At 36.3% G+C, this 12,744-nt stretch overlaps 1 protein-coding gene across 1 annotated transcript in view; it reads left to right on the top strand.

Moving 5' to 3' along the window:
• Window positions 1-12,744, top strand: part of LOC126236768 (putative ATP-dependent RNA helicase TDRD12) — a 487,486-nt gene that overhangs the window by 460,255 nt on the left and 14,487 nt on the right. Inside the window, exon 27 of the mRNA XM_049946337.1 lies at window positions 9,237-9,347. Coding sequence (XP_049802294.1) covers window positions 9,237-9,347 — 111 coding nt within the window. The remainder of the gene's footprint in view (window positions 1-9,236; window positions 9,348-12,744) is intronic.

Genomic DNA, 12,744 nt, shown 5'->3' with positions numbered 1-12,744 from the left:
TTTGTTGCATCTACAGTATTTCTATGTGTGTCATTGAGGGATCCAAGCTACCCCACCATAGCAATGTCCATGAGGCATGAGATAGATATCAACCAAAGTATAACAAGGTGTGCGGATTATTGGCAGGTTAACTCTGGCAATGCTGATCTAATTAGATTACGAAATGCAATGCTAGAAGTTGTTTTATAGTTTTGCTGTCTTAGGAGAAAAATAACTGTTGAAATATCATAAATTCGGGAGTCTTGTACAGTACCTAACTACTTTCAGGAAAAAATACTTCTTGGTGTTAGCTGTGATGGTAATTCATGCATAGAAATATGCAGACTATCCAAAGTAGAGGGGATATAAATTTACAGACTGGCAATAGCAACAAACATTTTTGGAAAAAGAGAAATGTATTAACATCAAAAATAAATTTCTGTTTTAGGAAATATTTACAGATGATGTTTGTCTGTATGGTATCCTCATATAGCAGAATGTAAATGATAAACAGCACAAGCAACAAGGCAACATGGGAATAGAAGCTTTTGAAATGTGCTAAAAAAAAAAAAAAAAAAAAAAAAAAAAACTGAATTTGGGGAGATAGGATAATTAATGAAGAAATACTGAATCAAATCATGGAAAGGAGAGCTTTTAAGGCAGTATTCAGCTAAAACAAGAGACATTTTGAAGTATCAAGGAATAGTTAAGTTGGTAATAGAAGAGAGAGACTACAGTAATCAGGTTCAAGTTGATGTATCTGCATTAATTACGTAGAGCTGAAGAAGCATATAAAAGTTAGACTAGTAGCAAGAGCTGCCTCAAATCAGTCTCTGGATGAAGACCTTACAAACAGCAGTATAATTTCATAATTATATGAACTATGTTTTGACATTTTGCCCTGTTTCTTGTTTATTAAAATTTCTACAATAATTTAAAAAATATTAAGAAGTTTGTAAATCTGGATGTTATGTCAGAAATAAGCAGTTATGGCAGTTAATTTTTGAGATAATATCCAAGCTTGTAGACTATTTAATAAATTTTCTTAATACCCTCCACCACCACTACCACCACCGTCATTGCCATCAGCACTACCCATTTTATTGTCCCTAATACCTTCTCCTACTTAATGTGTTATGGTATTCCAGTTCACACATCAATAACCATCCTTCTAGTTTACTAGTGTCAGCTACCTTCCTTCCATTACATAGACTGCTGAGCTTTTAGTTCCTTCCCTCAGGGAGGAAAGATGCATAGGTGGGTGAAGGTTAGAAAGGAGGGTTAGGTCACTCAGATTACAGGATGAGAGGGACCCACCTTTTGTGAAGACAATATTAACAAATTTTTCTTTTTGAAAAACAATTATATTGCTATTGTCAAATTGTATTTTATACCCTCACAACTTCTGCCAATCTCAGTTATTTTACTGTTTCCGTGTCTCACTTCCTACTCTAATTCTGCCAACATCACCTGACTTAATTTGCCTATATTTTGTCATCCTTATTTTACCTTTGGTGATAAACCCTTTTCAAGACACTATCCATTCTGTTCAACTGTTCCTCTAAAAGGATTATAATGTCCTTGGAATCCTCAAAAGTTTTTATTTCTTCTCCCTGAACCTTAACTCCCTTCCCAAAATTTCTCCTTGCTTCCTTCTAATGCTTGCTCAGTGTACAGATTGAATAACATTATAGGTAGGGTGCAACCTGACTCACTCCATTCCCAACTATGTCTTCCCTTTGGTGTCCAATTTTTATTACTTCAGTCTGGTTTCTGTACAAGTTATGGATAACATTTTCCTTCCTTTATTTTACCATGCTATCAGACTTTCAAAGTGTGAATTCCAGTTAACATTGTCAAAGGCTTTCTCTAAACCTACAAACACTATAAGCATAGGTTTGCCTTTATTCACTCTGAAAAAGATTTTTTTGGGCAATAAAGAATATTATTATTTCTTTCTTTTCTCAGACGTTATGTCTGGTCAAAAATGGAAAGTGATGCGGACCTTGATCAAGCGTGACTTCCTTTTAACTGTACGGTATATGTTATATTGCATTTAGGAACTTTCGGGTAATTGAACATGTATCAATAATTACGGATTTCTGTAGTTGTATATATAAGTTTGGATGTAGCTGTATTGCATTGATGTACTGGTGGATATTGTGTGGTATGACTCCTGTAGTTGATAGTATAATTGGTATAATGTCAACTTTATCCTGATGCCACATGTCCTTGACTTCCTCAACCAGTTGGATGTATTTTTCAATTTTTTCTCCTGTTTTCTTTTGTATATTTGTTGTATTGGGTATGGATATTTCGATTAGTTGTGTTAATTTCTTCTTTTTATTGGCGAGTATGATGTCAGGTTTGTTATGTGGTGTTGTTTTATCTGTTATAATGGTTCTGTTCCAGTATAATTTGTATTCATCATTCTCCAGTACATTTTGTGGTGCATACTTGTATGTGGGAACGTGTTGTTTTATAAGTTTATGTTGTAAGGCAAGCTGTTGATGTATTATTTTTGCTACATTGTCATGTCTTCTGGGGTATTCTGTATTTGCTAGTATTGTACATCTGCTTGTGATGTGATCTACTGTTTCTATTTGTTGTTTGCAAAGTCTGCATTTATCTGTTGTGGTATTGGGATCTTTAATAATATGCTTGCTGTAATATCTGGTGTTTATTGTTTGATCCTGTATTGCAATCATGAATCCTTCCGTCTCACTGTATATATTGCCTTTTCTTAGCCATGTGTTGGATGCGTCTTGATCGATGTGTGGCTGTGTTAGATGATACGGGTGCTTGCCATGAAGTGTTTTCTTTTTCCAATTTACTTTCTTCGTATCTGTTGATGTTATGTGATCTAAAGGGTTGTAGAAGTGGTTATGAAATTGCAGTGGTGTAGCCGATGTATTTATATGAGTGATTGCCTTGTGTATTTTGCTAGTTTCTGCTCGTTCTATAAAGAATTTTCTTAAATTGTCTACCTGTCCATAATGTAGGTTTTTTATGTCGATAAATCCCCTTCCTCCTTCCTTTCTGCTTAATGTGAATCTTTCTGTTGCTGAATGTATGTGATGTATTCTATATTTGTGGCATTGTGATCGTGTAAGTGTATTGAGTGCTTCTAGGTCTGTGTTACTCCATTTCAGTACTCCAAATGAGTAGGTCAGTATTGGTATAGCATAAGTATTTATAGCTTTTGTCTTGTTTCTTGCTGTCAGTTCTGTTTTCAGTATTTTTGTTAGTCTTTGTCTGTATTTTTCTTTTAGTTCTTCTTTAATATTTGTATTATCTATTCCTATTTTTTGTCTGTATCCTAGATATTTATAGGCATCTGTTTTTTCCATCGCTTCTATGCAGTCGCTGTGGTTATCCAATAAGTAATCTTCTTGTTTAGTGTGTTTTCCCTTGACTATGCTATTTTTCGTACATTAGTCTGTTCCAAAAGCCATATTTATATCATTGCTGAATACTTCTGTTATCTTTAGTAATTGGTTGAATTGTTGATTTGTTGCTGCCAGTAGTCTTAGATCACCCTTGTGTAGCAAATGTGTGATTTTGTGTTGGTATGTTCCAGTAATATTGTATCCATAATTTGTATTATTTAGCATGTTGGATAGTGGGTTCAGAGCAAGGCAGAACCAGAAAGGACTTAATGAGTCTCCTTGGTATATTCCACGCTTAATCTGTATTGGCTGTGATGTGATATTATTTGAATTTGTTTGGATATTAAGTGTGTTTTTCCAATTTTTCATTACTATGTTTAGGAACTGTATCAATTTAGGATCTACTTTGTATATTTCCAATATTTGTAGTAACCATGAGTGGGGTACACTATCAAAAGCTTTTTGGTAATCAATGTATGCGTAGTGTAGTGACCTTTGTTTAGTTTTAGCTTGATATGTCACCTCTGCATCTATTATCAGTTGCTCTTTACATCCTCGTGCTCCTTTGCAACAGCCTTTTTGTTCTTCATTTATAATTTTGTTCTGTGTTGTATGTGTCATTAATTTCTGTTTAATGACTGAAGTTAATATTTTGTATATTGTTGGTAGGCATGTTATGGGGCAATATTTAGCTGGGTTTGTTGTGTCTGCTTGATCTTTAGGTTTCAGATAAGTTATTCCTTGTGTAAGTGTATCAGGGAATGTGTATGGGTCTGCAGTGTAACTGTTAAATAATTTAGTTAGCTGTGAATGTGTTGAGGTGAACTTCTTTAGCCAGAAATTTGCTATTTTATCTTTTCCAGGGGCTTTCCAATTGTGAGTAGAATTAATTGCTTGGGTGACTTCATGTTGCAAAATTATCACTTCAGGCATTTGGGGTATCATCTTGTATGTGTCTGTTTCTGCTTGTATCCACCGTGCATGCCTGTTATGTTGTACTGGGTTTGACCATATGTTGCTCCAGAAGTGTTCCATGTCTGTTATGTCTGGTGGATTGTCCATTTTAATGTGTGTTATCTATTGTCTGGTAAAATTTCTTTTGGTTTGTGTTGAATGTTTGGTTTTGTTTCCTTCTATTTTCACTTTTTTTGTATCTTCTAAGTCGTTTGGCCAATGCTTGTAATTTCTGCTTCTTTTCATCTAATTGCTCTATCGCTTCTTGTTGTAAGATTTAACCTAACCTTTTTCGTTTTTTTTTTTTTTCTGACATTTCATTTCTTATAAATTGTGTTAGCTGTCCGATGTCTTTTCCCAGTTTTTCTATTCTGATCTGTAGCCTGTGTTGCCATGCTGGTTTTGTGGGTTTCTTCTGTGTGTTGGTTGGTTCTGATCTCTGCCTAGTGTGTATATTTAGTGTAGTGAGTGCTCCTATATAAACCAGTAGTTGTAACTCTTCCATAGTTGTGTTTTCATTTAATTTGTTGTGTATGATTGTGTTGATAGTTTTTATTGTTGTTTCGACTTGTGGGTTATTTGGTGGTCTATGCAAGAATGGTCTAATGTCTGTATTTGTGTCTTTGTATTCTATATATGTCAGCTGAAATTTTTCTTCTATATCTAACATGTGTGTCACTTCATGTTCTATTTGTGCTTGTTCTGGTGGCTGTCTTAAGATTTCGTTTTCCTCTGATTGTTTAACTGATGCGTGTTGTTCTTTGTTTGTTTGCTCCGGGATGTTTGAGTCCATTTCTGTATTTTCTTCTTCTTCTGATTGCACATTATTTTGTTCCAGTATTTGTTGTACTTGTTGTTTGATGTTTTCTAATTCTGACTGGGGTGTCCTATTATTTTTGATTATTACACGGATCTGATCAGCTAGTCGTTGTTCTGTTAAACATTTTAATTCTGGGTATCTGGTAATAAATGTTGTGTATACTTGTGATCTGTACCCAGTTGTGTTGGTTCCTAGGTTTGTTGCTTGGTAATAACAGAACATGAGGTGTCGGTTAACTTCATCTGACCATTTCATCCTCTGTCTTTGTTTTATTATTATTATTATTATTATTATTATTATTACTATTACTATTATTATCGTTGCTTCCAGTTGCCTCAAGAATATACCTGGTGACTTAAGTGATCTCACAATACTTTATGCAAGATGTAGGTGGTTTCAGACATTACTGTATCTTGTACTTCACTATCATTATAATGTACTGTATTCTGTACAGAGTGGTCTTCAAGTCATCTAATTTTAATTTCAGGGCACTAATGATAACAGGGATGACATCAGTTTTAACATTCCAAATTTGACTAACCTCTATGCTCACCCTTATATTTCAGTTTCTTCGGGTTTCTGTACAGTTAATGTTCCCATCACACAGGACTGACAAGGAGAGGTCCCCAGCGGTGGGATCGATGCTTGAAAGCATCTATATGGTAAAGTCCCAGGTATCACAGTCTGCAACCATTCCCACTGGTGGGCCCTCATTTGCAAGTAATCTACAAAAAAAAAATTCGCATGCCACTCTACAGCTTCAAAAAAGAAATCTCATACAAGCTGGTTGTGTAGCATACAAAATGTTTAGGGCACAAACCTTATTAGCTGCTTTCAAATTTTTTTATTTTTAAATTTTTGCCAAACTGACTTTGATCATTATTTTTATTCAGTTACTTATAATTGATTTAAAGGTAATTTTTTTTATTTCTGTTCCTTTGTCACAACATTTTAATTACCATATTAACTTTTTCAATTGCTCTATTTTTTTTCTTTCAATCATTCTTTTTTCATTTGGAATCTTTGTGCCTGTGAATTTAATTAACATGTGAAAATATTGATCTATTGGTTAAAACACAAAGATGAAACAAACTATTTATTTTGAATGTACAGTGGTATAAGAAATGTCTTTTTTATTACAATATGTTCATTTTTTGGGTGGTAACTATCTCGCAAAAATTTAAAATATAAATTCCTATTGCACTATGAACAAAATAACACAGATCAAGGTTTAAAGAAAAGACGGGATCATAAGTTAAATGAAAATCAAGTAAAATGAGGAATAGAAATAATGAATGTAAGAACTTGAATGAAAATATAGGATGGTATAATCGACTAAGTTAAATTGAAGTTAATATGTAAAAATAATTAAAAGCACATAACAAAGATTCCAAACGGAAAAAGAATGATAGGAAGAAAAAATTATAGTAATTGAAAAAGTTAATAAAATGATTAAAATGATGTTACAAAGGAATACAAATACAAAAAATCACAGATAAACCAATCAACTGAATTAAAATAATAGTCAGAGTCATTTCAATAAGATTTAGAAATAAAAAAATTCAAAGGACCTACGAAGATTCAAACCCAGAACCTTTTGCTTTTGGGGACTCTGTCTTAACCATTACACTATGCAACCAATGTATATAACATTTCTTTTTTATAGCAGTAGAGCAGGCATGAGTAACATTCTTGACCCACAGGCCTGATTCACATACTTACTTAAGCTCGTGGGCCTCAACAGCAGCGCTCCTAGTGCCTAAAGTCAAAACTATAGTGTCCTAGACATTAACGTTTATGATGACACCTGCTTCCAGCACTCAGTACCAACAAATTATGCCTCAAAACACGTTTTCACCACAGCTTTAGAAGTTTGCATTTATTTATGCATTATGAACATTGTTTCTTTACTTAACAACATTTTAAAAGAGCTGTCTTAATGAAGCTGTGTTGCAAAATTCTACAACACTTTTAAAAAGACACAATCTTCACGACATGTAAATAAATGTAAACATCTGAAGATGGAATGCCAGACATCTTGAAGTGTCGTCATGGAAAAATAAACCCATATGTAAGCAACTGATTGCAGTTAATTCATTATAAGTTACCTTCAATTTCAACAACATGTCCTCAACAGAAAAAAAAAAAATGTCCAAATGTTAAACCTAGAAAGGCTTGAAAAACAAAATGTGGCAATGAGGTGAACAATCCCAACTGACAAGCAATTAGGAGTATCTAAGCAATTTTTGGCAACAGGCAGGTCATTTAAGTGTTTGAAATTTAGTGTGCTAACATTCACAAACACTATTCACAAGCACGTTTTAAGTATTTGTCCAAAAATAGTTTTTTTAACTGACAACATAGGCATGGTTTGTTGTCAGCATCAGTCGAAGACAAAAATACTTCTCACCTCATCTCTTCAAGATAGAGAGCTGTTTCCCCTCTCTCTGCAGACACATGAGCACATTGGCCGTGACTTCATGCTGAGTCTTGTAAGGTTCTCTTTGTTGTTCAAACCCAGCAGTGGCGAAATTGCATTGCACGTGCATGGAGTAAACAAAATTTTAACTATTTTGCATCATGAGCAGAAAACCCGAGATGAGCCGAGTGTCCATAGAAATATCCAAAAATGCGTCGCAAAGTACAATGCGATCGCTTCCGTATGTCTCCCACAAATTTTTTTCGGCAGGCTGGATTGAAAACAATCACTAGCTGAATCCAGCCCACAGGCCACCCGTGCTGAGAAGCATCGCACAAAATTCTAAAATTTTTTTTTGTCAACTGTTCATAAACGAGGGCCCACCAGTGGAATGAGTGCAGAGCTTGAAATTTGGGAGTTTAACCTACATCACTGTGTAGATGGTTCAAAAATTCAATCTCACTGCTGGAGATGTCTCCTTGTGACACATCTGTTAAGAAAGAGGCTTTTATCTGGCTGTTGTATAACATTGTCAGTCTTGTTAGCTATTGCCATTCAGTTGGTACAGATGTGTCGATCATACAAAATTGTGTTACATCATGACTGCTTTAGGTGTGTCATCATACCATACTGGCCGATTGTTTGACTACTTGGGAACATGAGGGCAGGTATACTCTTTGTCAGTGCTCCGGTCAGTCACATCTGACCACCACAAGGGAGGACCACCGTATTGTGCAAGCACACCATAACCTGCCACATCTGTACTTGCCATCCGAGAACATGTAATTGATTCACTGCAACATTCTTTGTCAGCCGGCTCCATTGCTCGGAGACTAGCAGCAGCTGGATTAGGGAATTACCACCCCATACATAGGCTACCATTAACAGTGTCTGTATTTGGAATGATGCTGTGATTGGCAAACATGGACTGCTGACGTATGGTGATGCATTCTGTTTGGCAGTGAATCACAGCTCTGCACTACACCAGATGGCCACGACTGGCAGCATCATAAGAAGAGATCCCATTCTTCCAATGTAACAACACAGCAGTACACCATGGATATCCTGTGTCCTCACATGCAACAATATCATGATGTCATTTTTCAACAGGACAGTGTTCATCCACCAATGGTACATGTCACTAAAAACTGTCTGCATGATGTAGAGATACTCCTTTGGTTTGTATGCGATAGAAGACATGTGGCCAAGCCCAGACATCAACTCAATCCCAGTCCCAGTATGTCAAGGACCAGTTACAACTTTTGTGGCTCAGGTTGCAACAGGAGAGGATTCAGTGGCTTTATGTCACTCTTCCCAACCAAATTAGTGCATGCATCCAAGCCAGAGTGGGCATATTATGTGACGTTCTTTGTAAATTTTACTCGATTTTGTAATCGCTAAAATAACATCATTGTGTACCCTCTCAATCCATGAAGTTACATTTCGTTTTCTCCTCCTTTTCTGGATCCTTCATATTTTTGTCAAATAGTAGCAGTAAGTATTTTTTTAATAGAAACTATAAAGATTTTAAGTCCATGTCTTTTAAAAACATTTTTGATGCAAATTTCCAAAAACAGTATATACTGAAATTGTATATTGTTTCTGGTGTGAGATTTTATACAATTTAACTGTCTATACTAATTAAGTTGCAGACCAAAGCAAGTTTATTTTTCAGGTTTCAAATGGCCTCGACTGCTGAAATCAGAGAAGAAGAAATCCTGGTTAAAAATTGATCATGATTATGAAGAGACTGAAACTGAAGCATGTTTCACTATGATAGAACAAGGTAAGCAACATACTGGGACCGACATTCTGGATTATTAACTCTGTTGATATGTTGTTTGTTGTGGTCTTCAATCTTGAGACTGGTTTGATGCAGCTCTCCATGCTACTCTATCCTGTGCAAGCTTCTTCATCTACCAGTACCTACTGCAACCTACATCCTTCTGAATCTGCTTAGTGTATTCATCTCTTGGTCTCCCTCTACGATTTTTACCCTTCACGCTGCCCTCCAATACTAAAATGGTGATTCCTTGAAGCCTCAGAACATATCCTACCAACCGGTCCCTTCTTCTTGTCAAGTTGTGCCACAAACTTCTCTTCTCCCCAATTCTGTTCAATACCTCCTCATTAGTTATGTGATCTACCCATCTAATCTTCAGCATTCTTCTGTGGCACCACATTTTGAAAGCTTCTATTCTCTTCTCGTCCAAACTATTTATCGTCCATGTTTCACTTCCATATATGGCTATACTCCATACAAATACTTTCAGAAACGACTTCCTGAAACTTAAATCTATACTCGATGTTAACAAATTTCTCTTCTTCAGAAATGCTTTCCTTGCCATTGCCAGTCTACATTTTATTCGACTACATTCATTTATCCTCATTTTGCTTTTCCTGATGTTCATCTTATATCCTCCTTTCAAGACACTGTCCAACTGCCTCTTCCAAGGCCTTTGCTGTCTCTGACAGAATTACAATGTCATCGGCGAACCTCAAAGATTTTATTTCTTCTCCATGGATTTTAATACCTACTCTGAATTTTTCTTTTGTTTCCTTTACTGCTTGCACAATATACAGATTGAATAACATCGGGGAGAGGCTACAACCCTGTCGCACTCCTTTCCTAACCACTGCTTCCCTTTCATGTCCCTTGACTCTTATAACTGCCATCTGGTTTCTATACAAATTATAAATAGCCTTTTGTTCCCTATATTTTACCCCTGTCACCTTCAGAATTTGAAAGAGAATATTCCAGTCAACATTGTTAAAAGCTTTCTCTGAGTCTGCAAATGCTAGAAACATAGGTTTGCCTTTCCTTAATCTATCTTCTAAGATAAGTCAGAGGGTCAGTATTGCCCCATGTGTTCCAATATTTCTATTGAATCCAAACTAATCTTTCCTGAGGTCAGCTTTTACCAGTTTTTCCATTTGTCTGTAAAGAATTCGTGTTAGTATTTTGCAGTTGTGACTTATTAAACTGATAGTTCAGAAATTTTCACATCTGTCAACACCTGCTTTCTTTGGAATTGGAATTATTATATTCTTCTTGAAGTGTGAGGGTATTTCACCTGTCTCATACATCTTGCTCACCAGATGGTACAGTTTTGTCAGGACTGGCTCTCCCAAGGCTGTCAGTAGTTCTAATGGAATGTTGTCTACTCCCGGGGCCTTGTTTCGACTCAGGTCTTTCAGTGCTCTGTCAAACTCTTCACACAGTATCTTATCTCCCATTTCATCTTCATTTACATCTTCTTCCATTTCCATAATATTGTCCTCAAGTACATCACCCTTGTATAGACCCTCTATATACTACTTCAACCTTTCTGTTTTCCCTTCTTTGCTTAGAACTGGGTTTCCATCTGAGCTCTTGATATTCATACAAGTGGTTCTCTTTTCTCCAAAGGTCTCCTTAATTTTCATGTAGGCAGTATCTATCTTACTACTAGTGAGATAAGCCTCTACATCCTTACATTTGTCCTCTAGCCATCCCTGCTTAGCCATTTTGCACTTCCTGTCGATCTCTTTTTTTGAGACGTTTGTATTACTTTTTGCCTGTTTCATTTACTGCATTTTTATATTTTCTCCTTTCATCAATTAAATTCAATATTTCTTCTGTTACCCAAGGATTTCTACTAGCCCTCGTCTTTTTACGTACTTGATTCTCTACTGTCTTCACTACTTCATCCCTCAAAGCTACCGATTGTTCTTCTACTGTGTTTCTTTCCCCCATTCCTGTTAATTGTTCCCTTATGCTCTCCCTGAAACTCTGTACAACCTCTGGTTTAGTCAGTTTATCCAGGTCCCAGCTCCTTAAATTCCCACCTTTTTGCAATTTCTTCAGTTTTAATCTACAGTTCATAACCAATAAATTGTGGTTAGAGTCCACATCCGCCCTTGGAAATGTCTTACAATTTAAAACCTGGTTCCTAAATCTGTCGTACCATTATATAATCTATCTGATACCTTCTAGTATCTCTCGGCTTAGTCCATGTATACAGCCTTCTTTCATGATTCTTGAACGAAGTGTTATCTATGAATAAGTTATGCTCTATGCAAAATTCTGCCAGGCAGCTTCCTCTTACATTTCTTACCCCCAATCCATATTCACCTACTACGTTTCCTTCTCTCCCTTTTCCTACTGTCAAATTCCAGTCACCCATGACTATTAAATTTTCGTCTCCCTTGACTATCTGAATAATTTCTTTTATCTCATCATACATTTCATCAATTTCTTCGTCATCTGCAGAGCTAGTTGGCATACAAACTTGTACTACTACTTTAGTAGGCGTGGGCTTCGTGTCTATCTTAGCCACAATAATACGTTCACTATGCTGTTTGTAGTAGCTAACCCGCACTCCTATTTTTTTATTCATTATTAAACCTACTCCTGCATTACCCCTATTTGATTTTGTGTTTATAAACCTGTATTCACTTGACCAAAAGTCTTGTTCCTCCTGCCACCAAACTTCACTAATTCCCACTATATCTAACTTTAACCGATCCATTTCCCTTTTTAAATTTTCTAACCGACATGCCCGATTAAGGGATCTGACATTCCACGCTCTGATCCATAGAACACCAGTTTTCTTTCTCCTGGTAACGACGTCCTCTTGAGTAGTCCCCTCCCAGAGATCTGAATGGGGGACTATTTTACCTCCGAAATATTTTACCCAAGAGGATGCCATCATCATTTAACCATACAGTAACGCTGCATGCCCTCGGGAAAAATTACGGCTGTAGTTTCCCCTTGCTTTCAGCCGTTCGCAGTACCAGCACAGCAAGGTTTTTTTGGTTAGTGTTACAAGGCCAGATCAGTCAGTCATCCGGACTGTTGCCCCTGCAACTACTGAAAAGGCTGCTGCCCCTCTTCAGGAACCACATGTCTGTCTGGCCTCTCAACAGATACCCCTCCATTGTGGTTGCACCTATGATACGGCTATCTGTGTCGCTGAGGCACACAAGCCGCCCTACCAATGGCAAGGTCCATGGTTCATTGGGGGAGGGGGGGGTCTATTGATATAAGGAACATAAATCTCTATAATGAAATCCATCCAAACAAATTTTAAAGGTCAATGGTCCATATTTATCAAAGTTAATTCTTCTGTTCTGTTGTAAGTCTTATTTCTTTGCTAATTTGATAATTTATGTTAATCATAACAAGATTTGCAGGACAAGCA

Source organism: Schistocerca nitens, chromosome 2 (genome assembly GCF_023898315.1).
Source record: "Schistocerca nitens isolate TAMUIC-IGC-003100 chromosome 2, iqSchNite1.1, whole genome shotgun sequence".
NCBI classification, from domain to species: Eukaryota; Metazoa; Arthropoda; class Insecta; order Orthoptera; family Acrididae; genus Schistocerca; species Schistocerca nitens.
The sequence above is the reverse complement of the archived record's forward strand: the minus strand, read 5'-3'. Positions and strand labels throughout refer to the sequence as shown.